General features: G+C 43.5%; 1 protein-coding gene across 4 annotated transcripts in view; it reads left to right on the forward strand.

Moving 5' to 3' along the window:
* The window catches only part of LOC129700483 (MAX gene-associated protein-like), a 153,275-nt gene that overhangs the window by 20,992 nt on the left and 106,535 nt on the right, over window positions 1–25,748 (forward strand). For all 4 annotated transcript variants that reach the window (XM_055641004.1, XM_055641005.1, XM_055641007.1 and 1 more), the window contains exons 4-5: window positions 10,529–10,595; window positions 18,993–19,071. In XM_055641004.1, the coding sequence (XP_055496979.1) occupies window positions 10,529–10,595; window positions 18,993–19,071 (146 nt within the window). The remainder of the gene's footprint in view (window positions 1–10,528; window positions 10,596–18,992; window positions 19,072–25,748) is intronic.

Here is a 25,748-nt window from a genome sequence, read left to right on the forward strand (position 1 = left end):
TCGGGCCAGGGTTCTTCTTCAATTGGAAGGAACTGCAGATCAGGCATGATATTCTACCAATTTAAATCGGAATTCTGATTTATTTTGTTTTCCTATTTGTCAATTTTTTGTTGCCCGATTATTTGGCGGCCAATCAACCGCTGTCTCTAGCGGGGTTGTGTCCAATCACCGACCAGCTTCCCTTAAAAATCCAGTCCAATCAACAAACTGGTCTCCTCGCGCCCAATCAGCCTCTGTCTCCAAGGGCATTGTGTCCAATCGCATTATGTGCCGGTCACTTGGCGGCCAATCAGGCGCAGCCTACGAGGGGCGATGCGGCCAATCACCGGGCAGCTTCCTTTACTGAAGCAGAAAATGGCTGCAGCCATCACTTTTTCTCTGCTGTTTACACATAGTGCTAGGCAAACAGACATTTCAGGTAACATTATCTGTAAGGATTTTTTTAGCTGTACGATGTCGTTTATTTCATGAAATATTTATCTTTTGGGGGTTTTTACTGGTTAAGTAGTGGAAAAATTCTAAGCTTCTGTTATAAACTACCAGCAGAAAGCATGGGAATCACTTTCAATTTATTGAAAATGCAAGAGCCCCCTAACCGGCCTCCTGGATCCCCGGCCCATGATTCCTACTTTGTTTCTGGAGGCGAATATCATGCCTGTAGGAGTTGTTTCAGGCCAGGGTTCTTCTTCATTAGGAAGGAACTGCAGATGCAGTTGTCGTTACAAAACACTAAATGATTCCGGGAATGCTGAGGGGAGAGGGAGACATCTAGACAAATGCAAGAAAGCTGCTAAGACACAATAAACTGAATTGCAAATACATAACAAACAAGTAATACATTCCTGTACTCTTACATGGGTATGAACGCACATCAAAAGTTTTTCCCAGCAAAATGGCACAGTGTAAAAATACTGATTTCCTCAGCAAGATACTGATTTTCAGGTACTAGAATACTGAAATGCTCTAAGGGTTGTGGTGGAAGGGCATTTTTTACATAGAGTGGTTGGTGGCTGCCTGGTCTGTCCGCTATAAAATCCGTTATGAAAAGGTCCCCGTTAAAATGACAATAAAATACCTTTGTATTCAGGAAGTCATGTTGCTGGTTTACAGGACTCTGGTTGAACCACAGTTGGAGTGTTGTGGTCACCCCATTACAGAGAGGGTGAAGAAGAGGTTAACCTGAATAATTAGAGGGTATTCAGTATAAGGTGAGGTTGGGGAAAAGCTAATTGTTTTCCCTGGAGCAATGGAGGCTGAGATGCAGACCTGAAAGGAGTTTTTAAAACTGAGAGACATAGATAGGGTAGACAGTCAGATCCTTTTTGGCCCAGTGTGGAAATGACAACACTAGAGGGCATTGGTTTTGGTGAGAGGGCCAAAATTGAAAGGAGATATGCAGGGCTTTTTTTAACAAGAGAATGTTTTTTTTAGTCGGAGGGTGGTGAATCTGAATTTTTTTGCCACAGAAGGCTGTGGAGGCCAAGTCATTATATATAATTAAGGCATGGGATAGATAGATTCTTGATTAGTCCAGGTGTCGGAGGTTATGGGAAGAAAGCAGGGGAATGGGAATAGGAGGGATAGATTGATCAGCCATGATTGAATGGCAGAGTAGACTTGATGGGTCAAATGGCCTAACTCTGCTCCTATCACTTACGATCTTATGGTAGGTGCTTGGAATATGATGGTGGAGGTGGTGTTTGAGGTAGATACGATGATGGAATTAAATAAACATTTGGATAGGCATATGAATGTGTGGAGTGATGTGGTTCATAAGCAGGCAGAGGAGGTTAGTTTAACTTGGCATGTTTGGCATGGACATTGTGAGCCAAACGGTCTGTTCCCGTGCAGTACTGTTCTATGTTCTGTGAGTCTGCATCAACCAGTTGTTAACACCAATCTTACATTGATCCCATTTTGTATTCTCTCCACATTCTCATCGACTTCTCCCATATTCTACCACTGGCCCCACTCATCCTTACAATAGGGGCAACTTACAGTGGTCAATTAATCTTCCAACTTGCACTTTTTTGAAATGTGAGAGTTAGAGTATCCTGAGGTAACTAAACTGTCGCAGGGAGAATGTGCGAACCCAGTACACATGGGGCAACAACGTCATGGTTGAAACTGGAGCTCATCTACTGAAAACTAGTAATACTGTTGCCATTGTATTTTTACATGTCCATGAGAAATTTGCTATTCCTTGAATTAAACAAAGCTGTAAACAAACCCAGTTCATTATCAAGGTTATCAACAGCAGCTAACATTCAGTCACCCTTCCAACATTGCATCTTCTGCTTACATTGACAAGTTATTCAGTAGAACAACTTTAATCCAATTCTGGAATGGTACTTGCTTATTAAAACAACGATCCCTACATGAAGAGCAAGTAGATTCTGGATGTCTGAAATATGAACAAGAAATACTCAAAGCTTAGCTGTGAAAGTAGATATTATTTCATGTTAATGTCATTTCATCAGAAGTAGGGAAAGTTATAAAGCAAGTGTGGTTAAAGTTACAAGAGTGGTGAAAATAAAGGAATTTCAGATAGAACTGTAATCAAGAAGGGATGAATGATACAAGTGGCAATGGCTGAGAGAATGTGAAGGATTGTTAATTGCAGCTAATCTTTATGAGGGAATGTAAACAGAAGGAGGTGAATGAACACAAAGAGGAAAAAAAAACATGCAATGCAAGACAAAGTTGCAGATGCTAAAAATGCTCAGTCTGGATATAAAATTAGGAACCATGGGATGTTGCTAACCCATTGTCAGAATGGGCCACACCTTTCCGATGAAGCAGAGATTCTCATACTGTTCATTTGGGCAGTGCAGTGTGGTCTCCTGTACAAAACCAAACATAGATTGGGTGACAACTTTGCAGAATATCTTGGTTCAATCCAGTTGCCTGTAACTCTAATTGTCATATTTCCTAACATAGGACGTCATTTAATTTTCTGTCATCTGCCTCTCTCAAATGTTAATAAACTCCAGCATCCTGTGCGATCCACTGATTCTCCTGATCAGTGGGAAATTTTTGGATGTTGAACTGTTGGGTATAAATGCAGGAATAGCAAGATGGATTCAACAGTGGCTGAATGGTAGAAGCCAGAGGGTAATGGTGGATGGCTGTTTATCGGGTTGGAGGCAGGTGACTAGTGGGGTGCCTCGGGGATCTGTGTTGGGTCCTTTGTTGTTTGTCATGTACATCAATGATCTGGATGAAGGTGTGGTAAATTGGATTAGTAAGTATGCAGATGATACCAAGATAGGGGGTGTTGTGGATAATGAAGAGGATTTCCAAAGTCTACAGAGTGATTTAGGCCATTTGGGAAAATGGGCTGAAAGATGGCAGATGGAGTTTAATGCTGATAAATGTGAGGTGCTACACCTTGGCAGGACAAATCAAAATAGGACGTACATGGTAAATGGTAGGGAATTGAAGAATACAGTTGAACAGAGGTATCTGGGAATAACCGTGCATAGTTCCTTGAAGGTGGAATCTCATATAGATAGGGTGGTAAAGAAAGCTTTTGGTATGCTAGCCTTTATAAATCAGAGCATTGAGTATAGAAGCTGGGATGTAATGTTAAAATTGTACAAGTCATTGGTGAGACCAAATCTGGAGTATGGTGTACAATTTTGGTTGCCCAATTATAGGAAGGATGTTAACAAAATAGAGAGTACAGAGGAGATTTGCTAGAATGTTGCCTGGGTTTCAACAACTAAGTTACAGAGATAGGTTGAATAAGTTAGGTCTTTATTCTCTGGAGCGCAGAAGGTTAAGGGGGGGGGGGGACTTGATAGAGGTCTTTAAAATGATGAGAGGGATAGACAGAGGTGATGTGGACAAGCTTTTCCCTTTGAGAATAGGGAAGATTCAAACAAGAGGACATGACTTCAGAATTAAGGGACAGAAGTTTAGGGGTAACATGAGGGGGAACTTCTTTACTCAGAGAGTGGTAGCGGTGTGGAATGAGCTTCCAGTGGAAGTGGTGGAGGCAAGTTCGTTGGTATCATTTAAAAATAAATTGGATAGGCATATGGATGAGAAGGGAATGGAGGGTTATGGTACGAGTGCAGGCAGGTGGGACTAAGGGAAAAAAAGTTGTTCGGCATGGACTTGTAGGGCCGAAATGGCCTCTTTCCGTGCTGTAATTGTTATATGGTTATATGGTTATATGATGTGGAATGAAACAAGACTAAGGCAGGGAAATTCACATGGTTGCAGTGAAAATGTGTATACTCAACACAGACATGTGTATACTTGACCCAGGTTGCTGGAGCTGTACGGCATAGGCTATTGCTCATCGAAACACCTATAGCTGTCAAGTGCTTTGCAAACTCGTTGTTGATGCAGTCATCAAGCGACCCATGCCTCCACCACTCTCAGCTGGCACCATCATTGCTTGCATCATTCTCTCAGTCTCTAACCTCTTTCTTAATCTCCAACTGTCCCATTTATTTAGAACGTAAAACATCTTGGACTCCTAGTTTTTGTAATTCTTATGAAAGGCCATTGACCTAAAATGCCAGCTGTGCTTCTCAAACGAGATGTAGCATGACATGATGAGTAGTTCCAGCAATTTGTTTTTATTTTAAACGGATACGTAGTCTGGCTCAAATTGAAATAGTTCTGTGTCAGAAATAGTTGCCAAATTTTAAGGGTAGCCCGGATTTTCGTCAGTGTATTTGTTTCTACTTGTACTGAAATATGCTTGAATGTTGTTGACTTCATTTCAAAAGGGCATTGGAAACAAGGAATTGGATAAAAACAAGCTAACAGAGTGACGTTAAAAGTATTTACGATTGAACAGTTTCCTTGTGTATGGTGTCATTCTGGGGATTAACATTTTGGCTAAAATATTGTAGCAGTTTGTGGCAATCTCGGGAATACGAGTAGTTGGTCAGTTTTTATTTCTGTTATGCTTGCACACGGTATGCTTGAAAACTATGTTCAAATGTTCATTTATTGTCACATACACCAATTGGTGTAGTGAAATTCAAGTTGCCATTGCAGCACATCAATAAGAATACAACATAACATTATAAAGAAATGTAACATAAACATAAAAACATCCCCCCACAATGGTTCCCACTGAGGTAAGGCACAAAGTCCAGTCCCCATCCCCTTGTCCACCCAAAGTCGGGCCTATTGAGGCCTCCGCAGCCGCAGCTACGGGGCCCGATGTTTCAGGCCCTTCTCGCCGGGTGATGGTGCTCCGAAGTCGGGAGAACCCTCTCAGCGGCTTGGGATGCCTGGAACGGCCGCTTCCTTACCAGAGACCGCGGCATCCGAAGCCGACAGGCCGCGCTGGACGGAGCTCCACCGCTGGTGATCTCGGTGAGAGATCCCAGGCTCCGTGATGTTTAAGGTCAGCGCTGCCGCCTGCGGCTGGCCACTCCACAGTCCCGTGTTCTAATCGGTAGACCCAGCACACCGGAGCTCCAGTGCAGCGACCCCGGCAAGGCATCGTCCACTCCGTGATAGCGCTCCAGCGCTGTGCTGGTGCCGAAGCCGTGGTTCTGTCCGTTCCCCTCAGGAAAGGCCGTTCCTGACCCGATGGAAAGCCGCGAGGGCGTGTCGAAAATGCTGCTCGGAGGAAAGCCGCATCTCCGCCCAGGTAGGGACTAGGAAATGCAGTTTCCCCCTTTGCCCCCACCCCCCACATAAAAAGACTAGTCCTCCAAAGACCAGACGCTATTAAACATACTAAAAATAAAAAAAGAAGCAAAAAAACGGACGGCTGCAAGCAGGGCAGCCATACCTAACGGTATGATTATGCTTGTAAGATATATAGGTCAAGGAATAGGCTCCAGGCTACATTGTGGCCATCCAGATTCACATTTTGTTTGTATTCATCTCAATGTTCCTCTGAGATGATAATCATATTTTCTGTCTTAAGTCGCCCATCTCTGTCGGTTTTGTTGGTTGTCTGCTTTCTTGTTATTTTTCCTTCATCCATTTCATCCGTGTTCCTTTTGTATTGCATTGCAAGGTATTTAATTCTTTTTCATCCAGTTGTATGTTTGATTGCTGTCATTTTTGGCTGTGAGATGTATTAATGATTGCAGCATTTTGAATGAGCTGTCGTTGCCCAGGCTCATTATTAAGGGTGTGAATAAAAGCAGAGAAATAATTCCGGCCTGAAGAAAACAGTGAAAGAAAGGAATATTAGCCGGAATATTGGGAAAAGTAGAATAAGGAAGCTATGCGGCAGGGATAATGAAAGCAAAAAACACATTTTGGTGGAATTCTGTGGTCTGGCAGCATCTGTGGCAGGGATAGGCAGCCAATGTTATGGGTTGGGACCCTTCAGAAGTTTGAAGAAGGGCCCTGACCCAAAATGCCATCTGCCCATTCCCTCCACAGGTTGATTTGAAAATTCCTCCAGCGCTTTGTGTTTGCTCAAAATTGCAGCACCTACATTTTCTTGTGTATCTCTGTTAATGAAAGGTTGGATGGGACAGTGGAGGATAAAAAGCTTTGGATGCACAAGGATGAGGAGCAAATGTATGGTTTGGAGTTAAGAAAATGTGAAAGGCCTTTGGATTAGGTGCAGGGTAAGGTTGGGAATGACAGAATTTAACTGCAAGTTTTTAAATGCAGTATAATAGAGGAAGGAAACATAAATAACAAATTGAATATGTATGAATTTGATAACTGGGATATCGTATCAGTGCAGTTCAGTTTTATTTGTCATATGTAGGTTAACACAGGGTCAACGGTACAATGAAATGTGTTTGACAAGACAACGGGTCACCTCAGCAATGATATTACAAGGATTAAAATAAGATAAGATAAAAGTGACATTGGTAGGTAATGTATAATAATAAATAAAATAATACCTTTTCATTCTCTTCTCACAATCGGACAAATTGGAGATACCATTAAGATACTTGAATATCATTGCCATCTAGTGACCATATTTTACATTGTGACAAACAGAATTTCATTTGGAAAATACTATAATTGTTTCACTTCAATACTGTAAATGACATAAGCATAGAAAAATAATGGCATGACAAAGTTCAAGGGCTGAAAATGTGCATCAATTACAATATTTCACTTTTACTGAAGTATGAAACAAATGTTGGAAATTAGATCCACTAGTAAATGATGATATGATTGTAAAATATTTTGGTTTATGTTTGAAAGAGAAGAACACACAGAGAATCTTATCTCTTCATGCTCTTAAAATAATAACGTTATAAGTAATTTCCAGAATTTTCGTGTTTTTATACCCAAAGGGGAGAAAGGGGAAGAATCAAAGTTATTTTAAGAGAGCTTGGGAATCAAATAAGTGGATTTAAAGATCCAATAGTCATGGTCCATGTGGGTACCAATAACGTAGGTGTAACAAGGAACAAGGTTCTGTTGAAGAACTTTGAGCAGGTAGGGACTAAATTAAAATCAAAGAACCAAAATGGTAATAATCTCTGGATTGCTACCTGAGCCACGAACAAATTGGGATAGGGTTGAGAAGATTAAAGAGTTGAACGTGTGGCTCAAAGATTGGTGTGGAAGAAGTGTTTTGAATTCCTGGGACTTTGGCACCAGATTTGGGGAAGGCGGGAGCTGTTCTGACGGTACAGACTCCACTTGAACTATTTGGAACCAGGGTCCTGGCAAACCGCATAACCAGGGCCATTGATGGGGCTTTAAACTAAATAGTGAAGGGGGTGGGGTCAACAAACTGGAAATGTATGGATGAAGTTAAAAGGAAAGAGTGCAGGAGGGGTCACTGAAGTCCCCAGAAAGCTTTAGAGGTAAGAGACCAAGGTCAGGTAAAATCTGGAATAATGTGAGAAGAGGGGTGGTGCATACTGAAACATAGGTTTTATATTTGAATGCAGGTGGTAAACGGAACAAAGTGGGTGAGCTTACCGGGCAGTTATAAATTAGTTAATACGATGTTGTGGGCATTATGGAGATGTGGCTGGAGCTGTGTGTTGAATATCCACAGTTACACGTCATATCGAAAAGACAGATGGGTGGCAGAAGGGGTGGGATAGCTCTGCTCGTAAGGAATGAAATTCGGTCCTTACCAAGTGACATAGGATCAGATGATGTAGAATCCTTGTAGGTAGAGCTGAGAAACTGCAAGGATAAAAAAAATTCCTGATGGGAGTTATTTCCAGGCCCCCAATAAGTGGCCAGGATATAGGGCACAAATTATAACAGGAGATAGAATTGGCATGTAAGAAAAGTAATGCTAGTGGTCATGGGGGATTTCAATATACAATATGGAAAAGAGAGGGAATTTGTAAAGTACCTACAAGATGGCTTCTTATAGCAGCTTGTATTTGAGCCAACCAGGGATTTGGTATTCTGTAATAAACCTGATTTGTTTAGGGAGTTTAATGTAAAGGAACCACTAGGAGGTATTGACGGTAAGATGATAAGATCTAACCTTCAATTTGAGGGGTAAGATGAATTTGGATGTGTCTATTGAGCAAAAGTGACTACATAGGCATGAGGGAGGAGCTGGCTAAAGTTGATTGGAAAGGGACCGCAGCAAGAATGATGTAGGAACTGTGATGGAAGGAATTTCTGGGAATCATTTGGAAGATGCAGGAACTTTTCATTCCAAAGAGGAATTGATTCTAAGGGGAGAATGCGGTGACCGGGACTGACATGGGAAGTCAAATACAACATAAAATCAAAAGAAAAGTGTAATTGATAATGCCCCTGTCCCACTTAGGAAACCTGAATGGAAACCTCTGGAGACTTTGCGCCCCATCCAAGGTTTCCGTGCGGTTCTCAGAGGTTGCAGGTGGTTGCCAGAGGTTGCAGGTAGTGGAAGCAGGTAGGGAGACTTGACAAAAACCTCCGGGAACTGCACGGAAACCTTGGGTGGGGCGCAAAGTTTCCAGAGGTTTCTGTTCAGGTTTCCTAAGTGGGACAGGGGCAATAAGGATCCTTACCATTGACTAGTTCCTGTTATGGAGAAGTTTTGTAAACGCAGTTTGATTGATATGACTATAGTATGACAAGTATTACAGGTGCACAACCTTTTATCCGAAAGCCTTGGGACCAGACACTTGTCGGATTTCGGACATTTTCGGATTTCCGAATGGAAGATTTTTACCGTAGATTAGGTAGGTAGCGCGGGCGGCTTGAAAAGTCTGGAGCAGCTGCCTCCTCCCCAGAGACCGGGAGAATCATTGCATAAATGTTAGTCAGTTAGTTTGGATGGATTTTATGTGGTGGAGTAGTGGTGAAGGGGGAAACTTTAATTCTTAGTCCCCTACCTGGTCGGCAACTCCCAACCTCGCGGAGCTGGGGGCTCCGTCCGGCCGCGGGGGGCGCCGATTGGAGCTCCGACCCCGGCAACTCTACCCCTGGCTGCGCGGCTCCAAATCCAGCGACGCTCCGCGAATGTTGGGAGTCGGCAGCCACAGCGCTCCGGAGCTTGCCGCACGGCGACCCTGTAAGGCATTGCCTGCTCCCCGCTGGTATCCCAGCGCTGCGACGCCGCCGACTCCCAACATTCGCGGAGCTGGGGCGTCCGGCCGCGGGCCGCGCTGGATTTGGAGCGCCTCGCAGCCAGGGGTAGAGTTGCCGGGGTCGGAGCTACAACCGGCGCCACCCGCGGCCCCACCGGCCACAGCGCTGCGGAGCTTACTGCACGGCGATCCGGTAAGGCATTGACCACTCCCCGCCTCTCCGACCAGGTAGGGTACTAAGAATTAAAGTTTACCCCTTCATCCCCCTCCCCCTTCACATAAAAGCCCTCCAAACTAACTGACTAACATTTAAGCAATGATTTACAGATGTTTAAACGTCTCCCGGTCTCTGGGGAGGAGGCAACCGCTACAGTAGTACAGACCCGGGTTGACCGTGGGTCGTTTCGGGTCAAGTTTGGTGCCAAACGCGAGCTTTGGTGCGCAGACGACATCTGGAAAAAATGGCTGGTTTTCGGAGTTTTTCGGTTTCCAGAACTCCGGATAAAAGGTTGTGCACCTGTAATGACAAATATACTTTGAATAGGTACAGCCTGTGATTGATTTGTGTTAAATGTCATTGCTGCGACACTATAAGCATGTGACCACGTTTCCTACATACTATAAAAGACCCTGTATGTCTTGGTTCATTGGAATGACAGCTCGGGAGAGTCAACCGTTGCGCTTGATTCGTGTATCCACGACACTCCCGCCGGCAGTAAAGCTTGAGTTGATTTATCTAACCCTTTGACTGTTGTCAATTTTTAAGTAAGCAAACTTTATCAGATGCGTTTGATCAGGCCCTGAGGATTTGTCCATCTTTATGCGCTTCAACATCACCAGACCCACCTCTTCCGTAATGTTGATATGTTTCTGGGCATCACTATTTTTCTCAAATTTCTTAGTTATACAATCTCTTTCAATCCAGTAAAGTTTCTGACAGTGTCATGTTCTGTTAATTTGAACGTAATTTAATATGCAATGCTTCATTGGTTTTATTAGATATTTGTGAAGGATTTTTGACCATATTTCATTTTCAGTTTGTATTTTGCTTCAGTCCATTGTTTTTTATTTCTTTGCAGGCCCATTCTTAGTCATGTGTGTGAGAAATTGTGGAATATACCTCATCTAACTCTGAAGCCTTTACAGGTATATTGTTTTGTGCTGTATATATGATTCATTTTTTTCGGTTTATCATGTGAAATTTTTATATGTTATGCTGACAATCTTTGTTTAGGGTCAGAGGCCAAATATGACTGGTCCAGTGCGTGACCACACGGAAGCATTTTACAACCTGAATTTTATAAAGCTAGAATGTTCATATCTTAGGCAGACATGCATTATAGTTCTGAAGGAAGGGGAATAGCAATGAATAAGATTAATCTCTTATTTCTAATTTTTAATGTATCACTTTGTGATGATATCAGGTCACGTATGTGACACTTTGGTTCACTTTCCAAAGAATGGGCCTGCAGCATCTTAAAATGCTGCCTCAATATTAATTTCTCAAATCCATTTAGTGTTGCATCATCTAAATACCATGAAGAGCCTTTTAAAATTATCGTCAAGGAAGAGCCTCCGGATGACTATGAATATAACCATGTAGCAAACCCAGTAATCCTTGATTGTGATGGACTAAAATGTAAAGATGAGATGGAATTTTTAGATTTGGAAGGATGGGATGGTGGAACTAATTGTAATTTATAAAATAAAACTGAACCAAAGCTCCATCAATGAAGTGGATGCAACTTCATCTGCAGTTACCAAGCAGCCACTAATCAGTCCCATAGGCGTAACTAAAGCCAAACTGCTGAGTGTGGGAAGTACCAAAGAGCCTGTAATTTACTTGGAGCGGTGTACTTTTACAAACGGCACCATAAAAAATCTGAACTGCCACAAAAGCCACTGTCTTCTTGTCGGAGCAAAGGGAGACCTATACCCACTGTTCTCCAGTCCCCCAATTCTGCAAAAAAAAAACCCCAACCCATTCATCTAACTCTGCTGAAAATTCTCGTGGAGAATGTAGATTCAACATCCGTATGCTCCAGACCCAAAGAAAGTAGCTCTGCATCAGAAAAAAATCTGAATAAAACCAGTACTTCCACAGTTTAAAATAATCCAACAGCTTCACATGGTACGGCTCCTGAGAAATCCTCTGGAGAAACTTTCAGATTTCGTAAGTATAAATATACAGAAAAAGCATTCAATTCTGGGATCTGGAGAACTCTAAGCTGAATATGTTTTTATCTGCTGAGAACTCGCCCAAGATACCTGTTTGGTGTAAATCTACACGTTTGAATACCAAGGCATTTAGTTCTGGGATCTGGAGACCTCCAGATGGTGGGACTGACTCAATTGGCGAAACCTCTGCACCCTGCATTGAAAGCAAGTCTCCAGGCGTGTCAGAGCAGCATGCCATCGTGGGTGCTTATATGCGAGGTTGATGAAAAAAATCTTTGCAGACCTTCTCAATCTGCCGTGAGGCCTTCTCTTGCTTCATCTGAACATCTAGAATGTGAAGAAACATTTCATGATGCCGGTCCAGACCTGGACGATGTGGAGGGTGTTACCTTTGTTTCATATGTAGCACAGGTGAGACTACTTAATCGGAACTATTATGCAACATTGTATTGGGATATGTATCTCATTTAATGATTTGTTTTGCGTCTTTTTAGAATGAAGTATGAAGCAGATTCTCACCAAGCAGTTTATTATACATAAAGCCTGTAAAAAATAAACAGTATTATAGTTTAATAAGACTTTTTATGCCCTTGACAAACGTAATATTGTAATCCCAAAATAGCAAATATCCTGGAAATCTACGACAAAAATAGGAAATGCCGGAATTATTTAGCAGATCCCGTGCATTTTTGTAGAGAAATTAACAACATTTCAGATAAATGATCAATCAGCAATGAAAGGATCAGAGTTGTAACGGCCAGTGATTAACAAAATAAAGGGATGAACAAAATAAGTGATTAATAAAATAAATGGATGAAGGTGCAAGGTGAAAAAGCTGTGTGTGATTGTAAATGGGTAAAAAAATATTGAGAAGAGTTTAAAATGACTAAATTAGCAGGCTGAACCACAGCGCATCAAGTTCCTAGTCCAGGCAGTGTATGATGTCCTGCCCAGCCCATCGAACCACTTCATCTGGGGCAAAGTGGAATCTCCAGATTGCCCGCAATGCTCAGGCAAGGGGACGTTGGAGCACATCCTGAGCTGTTGCCCAAAGGCTATTGGGCAGGGCCGGTACTCATGGCGTCACGACCAGGTTCTTAAACCCATTGCAGAAGCCATCAGCATGGGAATCAGCAGCTGTAGACGAGAACGCCCCACCACCCAGATGATCACCTTCGTGAAGGCCAGAGTGCAGTTGCTAAGAACCACAGCAGCCAGGAATCAGTTGGGACTGGCAGCTTTCCGTAGACCTGGTGAAACAACTGAAGTTCCCATGGCACATTGCCACGACCACCCTGAGGCCAGATATCCTCCTGGTCTCAGAGGCGACCAAAAACATCGTCTTGTTGGAACTGACTGCCGTGGGAGGACCGTCTGGAGGAGGCCCACGAGAGGAAGATGGCCAAGTATGAAGAGCTGGTCATAGACTGCCGCAAGCAGGGCTGGAAGGCCAAGTGTATGCTCATCGAGGTTGGCTGCAGAGGTTTTGCAGGGCAATCGCTCTACAAAGCCTTGAGTGCACTGGGCATAAACGGAGTGGCGAGGAGAAAGGCCACCAAGAACACCACAGAGGCAGCGGAGAAGGCCTCGAGATGGCTCTGGATCAGGAGAGGAGGTACATGGGGAGGAGCGAATGCCACCTGAACACGTCATGGTCTGATCAACCACGGCTTGGTCGCCTGGGTGAGGGTGTCTGATGTTGAAAGACCCGAAACACCCAATGACCCCAGGTTACATCACTGATGATGTGTTCAGGAGCATCTATCGATGTATTTGTATCAAAAAAATACAGCATGGATCAATCATTTAATAATAGTCATAAAGCATGGAAAACGGCAGGCTCTTTGGCCCAACCTGCCCTTGACGACCAAGATGCCCCATTTACACCTGTTTCCACCTGCCTGCGCTTGACCCATACCCCCCTGGCCCCTTCCTCGCAAATTTAGAGAGGTGTTTCAATCTGTTTGGCTCCCCAATCTAAAGAAGATCAGAATTTATAGTCGGCAGTTTATCAATCAGGTAATTATAACGGGGTGTTTTAATTTACGAGATTAATGTTCATGCGCGTGATCTAAATTGATCATTGTCCACTAGAAGTAATGTTCAAAAAAGTTGAGGTTCTTCTTTAGCTCTAGAGCTCAACTTCCGTGTCTGCGGTTTGTTTTACCTGGCTACACCTCTTCTCAAAATAAAAGGTAGACTTGCATTTACCCAGGATTTTTTTTCATCCTCGGAAGAATCCACAGAACCTTATGACCCATCAAGTTGTTGAATCCGTGTCTAATGCTCTCTGTCTAATGCCACACAAGGTTTTTCACTTTGCAAGAAGTCTCAAGACTATGCAAGCTTTCCATAATGCAGGAACCTTCAGCTTGTAATGCAGAAATCTGGCAACAGAATTTGTATTGGTGGTGTCACTTCAGGAATAACTGACTAACACACATGGGGACAACTGCCCTGTTTGTATTTTTTCTCCAATGAGCCCAAAATATTTATTTGTAAACCTGAGAGGGTACGGAATTATTTTGGATTGATTCATCTCGTGAATTGTATTTAAGACTTCTATCTTCTGATTCTTAAAGCAAAAATATTCCCATATGCCAAGAATAACACCCAAGTATACTTTTCTTGTTTGTAAACACTCTAGGTAAATACTCTTTTCCTTGGGCAGACCATTTGTGGAGTGGTTGTGTGGATTTGCAAAGATTGTAGGTGATGATCTGCTCCTTTGAGAGTTGTAACTCTCCATGTCACAAGCGTATTCCTTGTTCTGAGTCCAATGCCATATGGTGCCCTCCATAATGTTTGGGACAAAGACCCGTAATTTATTTATTTGCCTCTGTACTCCACAATTTGAGATTTTAATAGAAAAAAAATCACTTGTGGTTAAAGTGCACATTGTCAGATTTTAATAAAGGCCATTTTTACACTTATTTTCAGAATATAAAAGGCATGCTCAATTGGGTTCAGATAAGGACTTGACTTGACCATTTTTTAGCTTTGAAAAATGTGTTGAAGACGCATCTGTCCACAAGACCTTTTTCCAGAACTGTGGTTGCTCTTTTAAGTTCTTCATGGCAAACTGTAACATTGCCATCCTATTTTTGCATCTAACCAGTGGTTAGGGGAGAGAGGGGGGAGGAGATGGGCGGAGACAGGGGGAGGGGGCAGAGGGGTGAGGAGGAGGGGGGGGTAGAGGACGGGGTAGTGGGGGAGAGGAGCGGGGAGGGGGGAGAGGAATGGGGAAGAGTAGAGAGTAGAGGGGAGTGGGGGAAGAGGAGGAGGAGAGGGTGGGGCAAGAGGAGGAGGGGGGTGCGGGTAGGAGCGATTAGCAGCGGGGGGAATGGGTAGCAGCGGGGGGAGGAGCAGGTAGTAGCGGGGGGGAGCGGGTGTCAACCAAAGGACCGAGTTTGGGGGGGGGGGGGGTGGGGGGTTGAAGCGGCTACTGACTCTGGAAACCCACAGCTTGAGCGGGCGGGGAAGGGGCAGGGCTATAGGAGCTGCGCCGGAATTGAGGAGAAGGTTCCGCGCGTGAGGCGTCGCTGACCCTGAGATCTGCAGAACAAAGATCCTGTAGCTGAGCTGTAGAATCTTTGTTCTGCAGAAATTTCTCGATCTTTCTGCGCCTTTTGAAGAATGGGGAGGGATGGGTGGGCGAACGTACCTCGTGGAAAACTGCGTATGCGCGTTAACAGCAGCTGCATTCATCCACAGCAGCAGGTGGGCCTGGATTGGTGGGCATGTGGGCATTGTGACGTCAGCAGCTGGCAAGCGGCGATTATTTTTGAAAAAGTGAGTTTTGTGAACCACTATTCAAAATCTGGGGAAATAATTGACCAAATTTAGAGAGGAGTGGATTTCTGAAAACATAAATCCCTGCAGAAATTGAAAAAATCTCCGCGTTTTTGCGTCTGGTTTTGGAGCAGATACGTTTCAAAGGCAAAATGACACACGCACACACGTTTATAGATAAGATGTATAAAATGTATAAAAATAGCCTTTTAATAAATTCTGACAATGTGCTCTTTAACCACATGTGATTTGTTTTCTATTATAAATCTCAATTTGAGTGCAGAGGCAAATAAATCAATGATGGGTCTTTGTCCCAAATGTTATGGAGTGCACTCTATGTATGGAGAGCTTGTCCAATGATTTAGGCAATTATTTTCATTGTACTGTTCATGTACCGTTTTCAGTTGCTCTGGCACACAGAGGTCTGTCTATTGAAAGCATGGGTTCTTTTCCTGCCCACTTTATTGTCTCAGAGCATAGTTACAATAACATCCAGAGGTGAAATGGTGTGTGCATTTGGTTTGTCAAGATGAGATTCTGGTGTCGGTATCATTCCCATGGTGTTTTTCACATATGCTGAGTGCATAATGGACAACGTTGCCTCAAGGAATGCTCAGCCTTTGCCTGAATCCTCCATGAAAAAAGGGAGGAGATAGTTGCAGAAGAGATTTGGCAAAAGCAGAACAGCACGGAGGAGGAGAACACAGTAGATTGACAATTAAAGAAGGTTCTCAGTGTAGATACTGGGTTCGTGACATTGCCTGCTAATTTTCTTAGTAGAATATAACAGTAGAATAATATTCAAATCAAGAGTACCAGGAAATTGCAGTTTTCAACGACAGATTGTCTAGTCAAGTCAAGTTTATTCGTCACATACACATACGAGATGTGCAGCGAAATGAAAAGTGGCAGTGCTCGCGGACTTTGTGCAAAAAGACAAGCAAACAAACAACCAAACAAACTACAAACAGAATGGAACCGAATCACATATTCTTTCACATATTAAATATTGTGGGCGGAAGGAAAAAGTGAAAAAAACAGCAATTTTTAAAAAAGCAGTAGAGTGGTACAGTAAAGTTAGTCCCTGTTGAGATAGGAGTTTACAGTCCTAATGGCCTCTGGGAAGAAACTCCTTCTCAACCTCTCTGTTCTCACAGCATGGCAACGGAGGCAGTTGCCTGACCTTAGCAGCTGGAATAGTCTGTTGCAGGGGTGGAAGGGGTCTCCCATGATCTTATTGGCTCAGGAGTTGCACCTCCTGATGTATAGTTCCTGCAGAGGGGCGAGTGAAGTTCCCATAGTGCGTTCGGTCGAACGCACTGCTCTCTGCAGAGCCTTGTCCTGGGCAGAGCAATTCCCAAACCAGCTTGTAATATTCCCGGACAAGATGCTTTCCACAGCCGCTGAGTAGAAGCACTGGAGGAACCTTGAAGACATTCTGAATTTCCTCAATTGCCTGAAGTGGTAAAGGCGCTGCTTTGCCTTACTCACGGGTGCTGCGGCGTGTGATACCCATGTCATATCCTCAGAGATGTGGACTCTCAGATTTAAAACAGCTCACCCTATCCACAGTATCCCCATTTATCCTCAATGGTGTGTACGTCCTCGGATGATGTGCTCCTAAAGTCCACGATCAGCTCCTTAGTTTGTCTGTACCACTGAGAAAGACATGGGCAGTAGTATCTGGAGTGATGTTCCAATCCCAAGCTCAGCACCTGCAATGGCACACAGTTGAATAAGTTGTACGTAGTGATTAAGTTCCAGCCCTCTCCCAATCTCATTCCCACTTTTAGCATCTCAGTGAGTGGACATGTTTTGTTTGTAGATATTATGGTGAAAGCCTGTAGCTGAGCAGGTTTCATGGTGATTGATAGACTGAGCTTGTGGCTCTCCAGAGCTCTCCATATATCCCACTGTCAATCTGCAGGTCTTTCTTATGCACTCAATAGAAGGGATGTTGGTTTGTGTGATGGAATGGGCTGTGTCCACAATTCATTTCAATTTCTTGCAGTCTTGGATGGAGCTTTTCCTAAACCAAACTTTGATGCAGAAGGATGCACATTCTAGGATGTAGACATTGCTGGCAATGCCAGCAGTTAGTTGGATAACTCAGTGTTCCTGAACATGAGAGCCAGTTAAGGATCAACTACATTGGGACCCTGATCTTGCATATTGGCAAGATTTACGATTAATTAGATGAATTTTAACAACAATCTTATTTTCAAGGCTTCTGAAACAAGCTTTTATTTAATCCTAAATTTTAATTCATTACTTGAATTAAAATTTGATTATTGGAATGGTGAGATTCAAGCTCTTGTTTCTTCACTTGTGGACCAAGACTATGGACAATGCCAAGAAACCTAACCACAGCTTTTGCTAATTGGTTATCAAATACTTTGATTGTCCTGTGGTTGAGAATGGAACTATAAAGAAAAGGCACAACAGAGGATGTACTTCCTGTGGCAGCTGAGGAAGCACAATCTGCCACAAGCTATGATGGTCCAATTCTATACGGCCATCATAGAGTCTGTCCTCACCTTCTCCATCATGATCTAGTTTGGCTCAGCCACCAAGCACAATATCCGGAGTCTGCTGAGAATCGTCTGATCAGCTGAGAAGGTTATTGGCTGCAACCTTCCCTCCATTGATGAACGGTACACAGCAAGGGCCAGGAAGCGAGCGGGTAAGATCATCTCTGACCTCTCTCACCCTGGCCACACACTCTTTGAATCACTTCCCTCTGGAGGGCGACTCCGGACTGTCAAAGCTGCCACAGCCAGACATAGAAACAGCTTTTTTTCCATGGATAGTAGCTCTACTTGATAACCAAAAATCTGTAGCTCTGGTATTTTATTTAATGCACATGTTTAACCAATAGTGTTTTATTATTAATGTTTTATGTGTCATTCCTAACTGTCACTGTATGTCGTTGTTACTTGCGGGCGGAGCACCAAGGCAAATTTCTTGTACGTGAATACTTGGCCAATAAACTTATTCATTTATTCATTCATTCATTATATTGGAAAAACTACTGTTGAGCAGTTAAATTGGAAAAACTATTGTTGAGCAGTTTTAAAGTAGGAAATGATGCAACAAAATCATTTTTATCTAGCTCTGCAAAACTTCATAAACATTGGAATATTGGCTTGATAATCTATTTTGACTATTCTGAACAAGGGTCTCGACTGAAAACTTCACCCATACCTTCTCTCCAGAGATGCTGCCTGTCTTCTTGAGCTAGTCCAGCATTTTGTGTCTTATCTTAATGTAAACCAGCATATGCAGTTCTTTCCTACATATTTTGGGTATTAGTTGACTGGGTTACAAAGGAGAACTCCTCGAGGAAAATGTTTGAAGAACTCTTCCGTAGATATCTTTGAAAGATTTAATATCATGTAAAGATAGTGAACTTGCTCATCACTGCAGTAGAAATTTTGCAGGAGATTAATAGAACTAACTGGTCAGTTGCGAGATTGAATGTTTTTAATTATACCATTTTTCACAGATTTAGAAAACCTTTTTATATAAACAGTTGAAGAGTAGAATTATTTGTCTTTTTTGCTTTCTTTACAGGAAAACAGCAAGGGAAATAACAGTGGAACAGTTACAGCATGCAAGTTGAACCGATGTAGAAACTCCACTACCATAGAAGGTAAAAATGTGTAAATTAACTTGTCTGAATATTGGTACCAATCTTGTACATCATTAGGTTGTTCCTTGTTATTTGGCATTTACAGGCTATTCGTGGCACTTATAGGCTTTTCGTATCATAAATTTGGCAAGCAAGCTTCTACCAGTCAACTCCCACAACTCCGTAGAAGTTCCACTACAAATCTGAGCACCTCAGACCCTGCAGCCCTTGTATCTGCAGGCCATCAATGGTGCCAACCTAAGTACGCTGAATTTGACAGTTAAATAATGGGAGATACATTGTACTTTAGGCTGTTTTTTCTACACAGAAAATGCATAAAAATCACTCGCTATTGTAACATCTCAACGGTGTTGTCTTGAATTGCATCAAAAGCTCTGAATACTGATTAGAAACTAATAAATAATGAAAGTGCAGAGAGGGGAATCTAGGTGAGCCATTCATACCAACCTCTCCCTGCAATGATCAGAGGTAACCAGCTGCTATAGAATAACTGCTATCACAGTGTCAAAGAAAAATCAGGTAGCGAGCATCAATGACTGTTGTCCACCATCATAAAATACGTAGAGGCTGCTCATGGTACAGATCAACTCTAACATACCAGACAACTTTGATCCACTGCAATTCACCTCTGCTGGAACAGGTCCATGGCAGACATCAGTCATACCTCCAATATCTGGATAACTGGAACACCTATGTCTGATTTCCATTTATTCATTATAGATCTGTCTTGAACAGTATCATCCCAAATAAACTCCTTTCCAAAACTCTGATCCTAGATCTCAGGATCTCCCTCTAGAACTAGATCCTTGACTTCTGACACATAAGTTGCAATCAGCAAGGGTAGACAATAAACTATCCTCCAAGGTAATTCTCAACACTGGTGGCCCACATGGCAGTGTTCTCAGCCCCTTACTATACTCTGTGTACACTCACAATGGTGTAGCCAAATTTTGCTTTAATTGCATTTACAAGTTTGCAGATGACACCATCACAGTGGACCTGATTTCAAACAATGATGAGATGGAGTACAGGAAGGAGATAGTTTCTCCGTCAAGGTCAGCAGAATAAAGGAGCTGCTCATCAACTTTGGGAAGTGGAGAAGAGAGCATGCCCAGTACTGAGGTTGAGTTGGTCAGGAGCTTCTTTCCTGCTGTTACCAGATTCTTGAACGATCCTTTTGATAGGTTAGGGATGAATTTCCTGATCTTATCTGCACTTTTTCTTTACTTACAGTATAATATTACATTGTGCCCTCTGGTTATTTTCCATTTTTGCGCTACCTGATGAACTCGCGTATGTTATGATTTGCCAGGAGAGCATGCAAAACAACATTTTTCACTATTTCGATACATGTGACATTAATAAATGAATGCTAATATGTTCATATTTTGGACTTTATAATTTAATGCTCTTATAGGAGTTTGTTCAAATGTAGAGGTATCCATAAGTCAGTTGTCCACAACTTGGGAATGCCCAGTATTGGGAACATTATCACATGCAAAAGACACTTTATTATAACTTTGTGACACTGCAGCTAATAGTACAAGAATTTTAGATATTCTGATCATATTTAGATGGACGATAAATTCTGCGAACTGCATTTGAGTAACAAAGTCAGTGTTTCAGATTGGTGACTTTTTAATCAGAACATTTCCAGCATTAATAGAGCTGCAGTCAAGATTTTGTTGTGAACACTTATTTAGCTGATCAGAACACATCATACAATAGTTGAAATGTTCAGTAAATGCTCTGCGACAAAATAACTGCAGACACTTCCCTACATCCCAGTTGGATTGCACCCATTTTATTTTGGTAAACTTAGTTCTTTGTGTCTACAGGTATATAAAAGCTACTTGGGTGCCTGCAGAATTATTACTTTGTGAATTAATTACTTAAATACAAAATATAAAAACTATTTCTGACCATCTTTTTGCTTGTGTTCCTACCTTTTCCCATTTAACTCTTCCAAATATGAAGTATATTTTGGTTTTCACTAATAAATTATATTAAAGTTCTTATTCATTTATTTCAACATGACACTGATTTCCACAAGCAAATAGTTGTGGCTAGATTGGGATCACAGCCAGCATCAAGTGGGGTGTGCATATTTGTGTCTGTTCAGAGAGATCGCAGATGAGAACCTATTGGGTGCGAGGGGAGATTGTGGCCTAAGGCTAGTATGAAGATATGGGGATGGGGTTGAGAATGGCAATAGTATTGGGGTGGGGGAGAGGCAGTGACGACATGGAATGATTGTGAACGTGTTGGCCAGCATAAATGTCAATATTTTACTTGTATATCATCCATTGCAGGAGTAATACAGAATTGCACCTGGACACATTCTTCAGGCTCCACCACAATGTGGCAAATAGGTATATTGTGTACTCCTGTGAAACACGATCAAATGATTTTACCAGTTTAAGAGTCCTATAATGCTTTTCTCTTTTCCTTAATAAGAAATACATCAACTTGTACAGGCATTGTATCAGCATTTCACCTGCATCTTCCAGTCAGCAAAATGGCAGTCATTTGTTGCTTGTTGGGGTGGAGTACACTTTGCATCCAATTTGTCACTCTCCCTTGGATTTTAAAGAACTTTACTTTTGTGAATAGCTGTCATGTGACCTTATCATAGGCCTTGCTAAAAATCAATGTACATGACTGCAAACACATTACACTCAATGATCCGCTTTGTTAAAATCTCAAAATCTATATCTATCTATCTATATATCTATAAAACTCTGGGGCATCCGACCGACTGCCGTCCGGCGCCCTTCCTGCCTTTTAATTCGTGCCCGATACTCGCAGATGTCCAATCGGAATGGTCGATGCTCGCAGATGTCCAATCGGAATGGATTCATTTGCATGTACGGCTGCCGGCTGCATTTCTTCCTTTGATTCATTGCCACGCCCAATCCAGACGCTCAATCTCCGAGATCTTTTCCATTTCGGTAGAGATTTCGCTTTTCTTTCTAAGTATCCGCTCCTCATTACATTTCGTCGTGTTGAAGTGCACGTTTTTAATCAAATCCTTCTCCCCCCCCCCCTCCACACCCAAGTATTTCAAAATTAACTGGCTTCTCCATTTACATGTCAGCTTCCAACACACTTCGAAACAAAGTTGCAAGACAGGAACACTGAACTTTTCACTGCTGCAGCAGGCAGGGAAGGTGCCATTGGATTTTTTTTTTAAATCCACTGCTGAGGGAGGCAGGGCAGTGCTGCAATCTTACTTTTGGGAACGGCTTCAGTTCCATTGGAGGAGACGGGTGCATGGTGGAATATTGGGTTGGGGGATCACACCATTGGGGGAGCAGACCCAACGGGTCTGCACTTGGTCTAGTTAATATATAAAACTCTTGTGCCATCCGACCGGCTGCCGTCCGGCTGCCTTTCTGCCTTTTGATTTGTTTCCATCGTGTGATGTCACAATGCCCAATGCTCGCAGATGTCCAATCACAATGCCCAATGCTCGCAGATGTCCAATCGGAATGGATCCATTTACATGTACGGCTGCCGGCTGCATTTCTTCCTTTGATTCACTGCAACTCCGAAACCAGATGCAGAATCGCCGACATCTTTTCCATTTCGGTAGAGATTTCACTTTTCTTTCTAAGTATCCGCTCCTCATTACATTTCGTTGTGTTTAAGTACACGTTTTTAATCAAATTCTTCTCCCCCCCCCCCCCCCCCCCACAATATTTCAAAAAGAAACTGGCATCTCACCCATAGAATCAGCCCCAGCCCCTGGTGAACGTTCCATCGTGTGATGTCACAATGCCCAATGCTCAAAGACATTCTTGCCATAGAGGGAGTACAGAGAAGGTTCACCAGACTGATTCCTGGGATGTCAGGACTTTCATATGAAGAAAGACTGGATAGACTCGGCTTGTACACGTTAGAATTTAGAAGAGTGAGGGCGGATCTTATAGAAACGTACAAAATTCTTAAGGGGTTGGACAGGCTAAATGCAGGAAGATTGTTCCAGATGTTGGGGAAGTCCAGAACAAGGGGTCACAGTTTAAAGATAAGGGGGAAATCCTTTAGGACAGAGATGAGAAAAACATTTTTCACACAGAGTGGTGAATCTCTGGAATTCACTGGCACAGAAGGTAGTTGAGGCCAGTTCATTGGCTATATTTAAGAGGGGGTTAGATGTGGCCCTTGTGGCTAAAGGGATCAGGGGGTATGGAGAGAAGGCAGGTACAGGATACTGAGTTGGATGATCAGCCATGATCATATTGAATGGTGGTGCAGGTTCGAAGGGCCGAATGGCCTACTCCTGCACTTAATTTCTATGTTTCTATGTTTCCCTCTCCTCACGCCTCTCCCTCTCCCACCCATCCCTCTCTCCCCCACCCCCCTTCCCTCTCTACCACCACCCCTTCCCCTACCCCTCTGTCCCTCTTCCACCACTCCCCCGTCCCCTCTTCCACCACTACCGCTACCCTTCTACTGCTCCCTCCCTCCCCTCTCTTCCACTTCTCTCCTCCCCCTCTCCCTCTCCTCACCCCTCTCCCTCTCCCATCCCTCCCTCCTCCCCTCCCTCCCCATCCCCCCCTCCCCCACACAGCTCTCTCTCCCATCTCTCACCCCCTACCCCGCTCTCCTTTTCCTCCCAAATCTATCCCGTGTCCTCCTCCTCCTCCTCCTCTCCCCTCCCTCCACTCTCTCTCCCCCCCCCCCCCCCCCCCCCCCCCCCACAAACGCCGTTAGGGAAACAGACCAACGGGTATGCACTTGGTCTAGTGTACTTATAAAACTCTCATCTTGTCCTCTTCCGGTTTGCGTTGTTTTTAAATTTGCTCAAAAACAAATTACCCGAGAACACTACGATTTTTCACCACCTTACTTGCCATTCTCCTGTTCTGCAAGTGAATCAAGTTTTATACCGATCGGTGCAATATTACAAATGTTTTTCGTCTGTCATTTATCGGGTCAGCGACGCCCCTTCTGGCACCCGTTGTCATTCACCAGTGGCGAGAATAAAGCTGAAGGAGCGGCATGAGTGGAGCGGGCGGGGTTCTGGGGGTGGGGGCGGCGGCGGCCACCACGACGAGCTGGGAGCTGATGAGTGCAGACGGGGGTGGGAGCAGCTGAATGTTACAAGCGCCGGGGATGGGAGCCGCTGAGTGAGCCCGGAGCTGGTGAGTGCAGTCAGAGCAGGGCCCGGGAGCAGCTGAGCCCACACCACCCCCCCCCCCCCCCCCCCACACCTCTTTCCCCCCCCCCCCCCCCCCCCCCCCCCTCCAACACCCTTTGAGCCCATTCACTGTGATCATGGCTGATCATCCACAATCAGTACCACGTTCTTGCCTTCTCCCCATATCCCTTGACTCTGCTATCTTTGAGAGGTCAATCTAACTCTCTTGAAAACATCCAGTGAATTGGCCTCCACTGCCTCTGAGGCAGAGAATTCCACAGATTCACAACCCTCTGTGTGAAAAAGGTTTTCCTCATCTCTGTTCTAAATGGCTTACCCCTTATTCTTAAACTGTGGCCCCTGGTTCCGGGCTCCCCTAATATCGGGAGGTCTCCAGCTCCATCGATGGTAGGCTGCAGAGCGACCAAATGCGACCCGGAAAACACGCAACTCCGGCAAGGTAAGAAACTGGCAAAAATAGTTTTCCCCCTCCCCCACATGAAAAAAACGGAGAACATTTACACTGTCTTTTAAAATGCACTAAATTTTTTTTTTAAAGATGAAAAAAGTCTGTTGGAGGGGCTGCCAATCGTTTGGTGCCCCTGGTGGTATGTCTATCTAAAGAAGGATGTACTTGCAATGGGATTTACTGGCAATGAGGGGGTGCAACAACATGATTAATTCTTAGCATTGCGGATTGATCACAGGAAGAGAGGTTAAGCCTATATTTTCAGGGTATAGACAAATGAGAAACAATCTTACAGAAAGGTCCAACATTTTTCAGATGTTTGACATAGAAACATAGAAATTAAGTGCAGGAGTAGGCCATTCGGCCCTTCGAGCCTGCACCGCCATTCAATATGATCATGGCTGATCATCCAACTCAGTATCCCGTACCTGCCTTCTCTCCATACCCTCTGATCCCCTTAGCCACAAGGGCCACATCTAACTCCCTCTTAAATATAGCCAATGAACTGGCCTCGACTACCCTCTGCGGCAGAGAGTCCCAGAGATTCACCACTCTCTGTGATGTGGGTGGCGCAGCCTGTTGAGCTGCTGCTTCACAGAGACGGAGACCAGGGTACAATTCATACCTCAAGTGCCATCTGTTCTCCGTTGTCTGCACAGGCTTCCTGTGTGTGCTTCTGTTTCCTTCAGATTACATGAAGATTACTAGGTTAATTGATCAGTGTAAACTACTTCTTAATGTGTCGATGAGTGGTAGAATCTGAGGGCAATTGATAAGAATGTGGGGAGAATACAGAATGGGTTTAATATAGGATTAGCGTTAATGATCAGTGGGAATCGGTGGACTAGTTAAGGCAAAGGTGTATCTCTTCATGACTCCAGAGTAGGTGTAGAGATCTTTGTCTTGACTAGGTTTTCAGGAACAAGGAGTAAAAGTCTCATAAATCGAGTTGGTCATTCGTGATGGGAGTGAAAAGCAATTTCTCTGGAATTCTCCACCCTAAGTGAACTCTAAAGGTTTAATCATCAAGTACATGCAAGAAAGGAACAGATAATGGAATTGAGA

The sequence above is a fragment of the Leucoraja erinacea genome, chromosome 9 (assembly GCF_028641065.1).
Source record: "Leucoraja erinacea ecotype New England chromosome 9, Leri_hhj_1, whole genome shotgun sequence".
Taxonomy (NCBI): Eukaryota; Metazoa; Chordata; class Chondrichthyes; order Rajiformes; family Rajidae; genus Leucoraja; species Leucoraja erinaceus.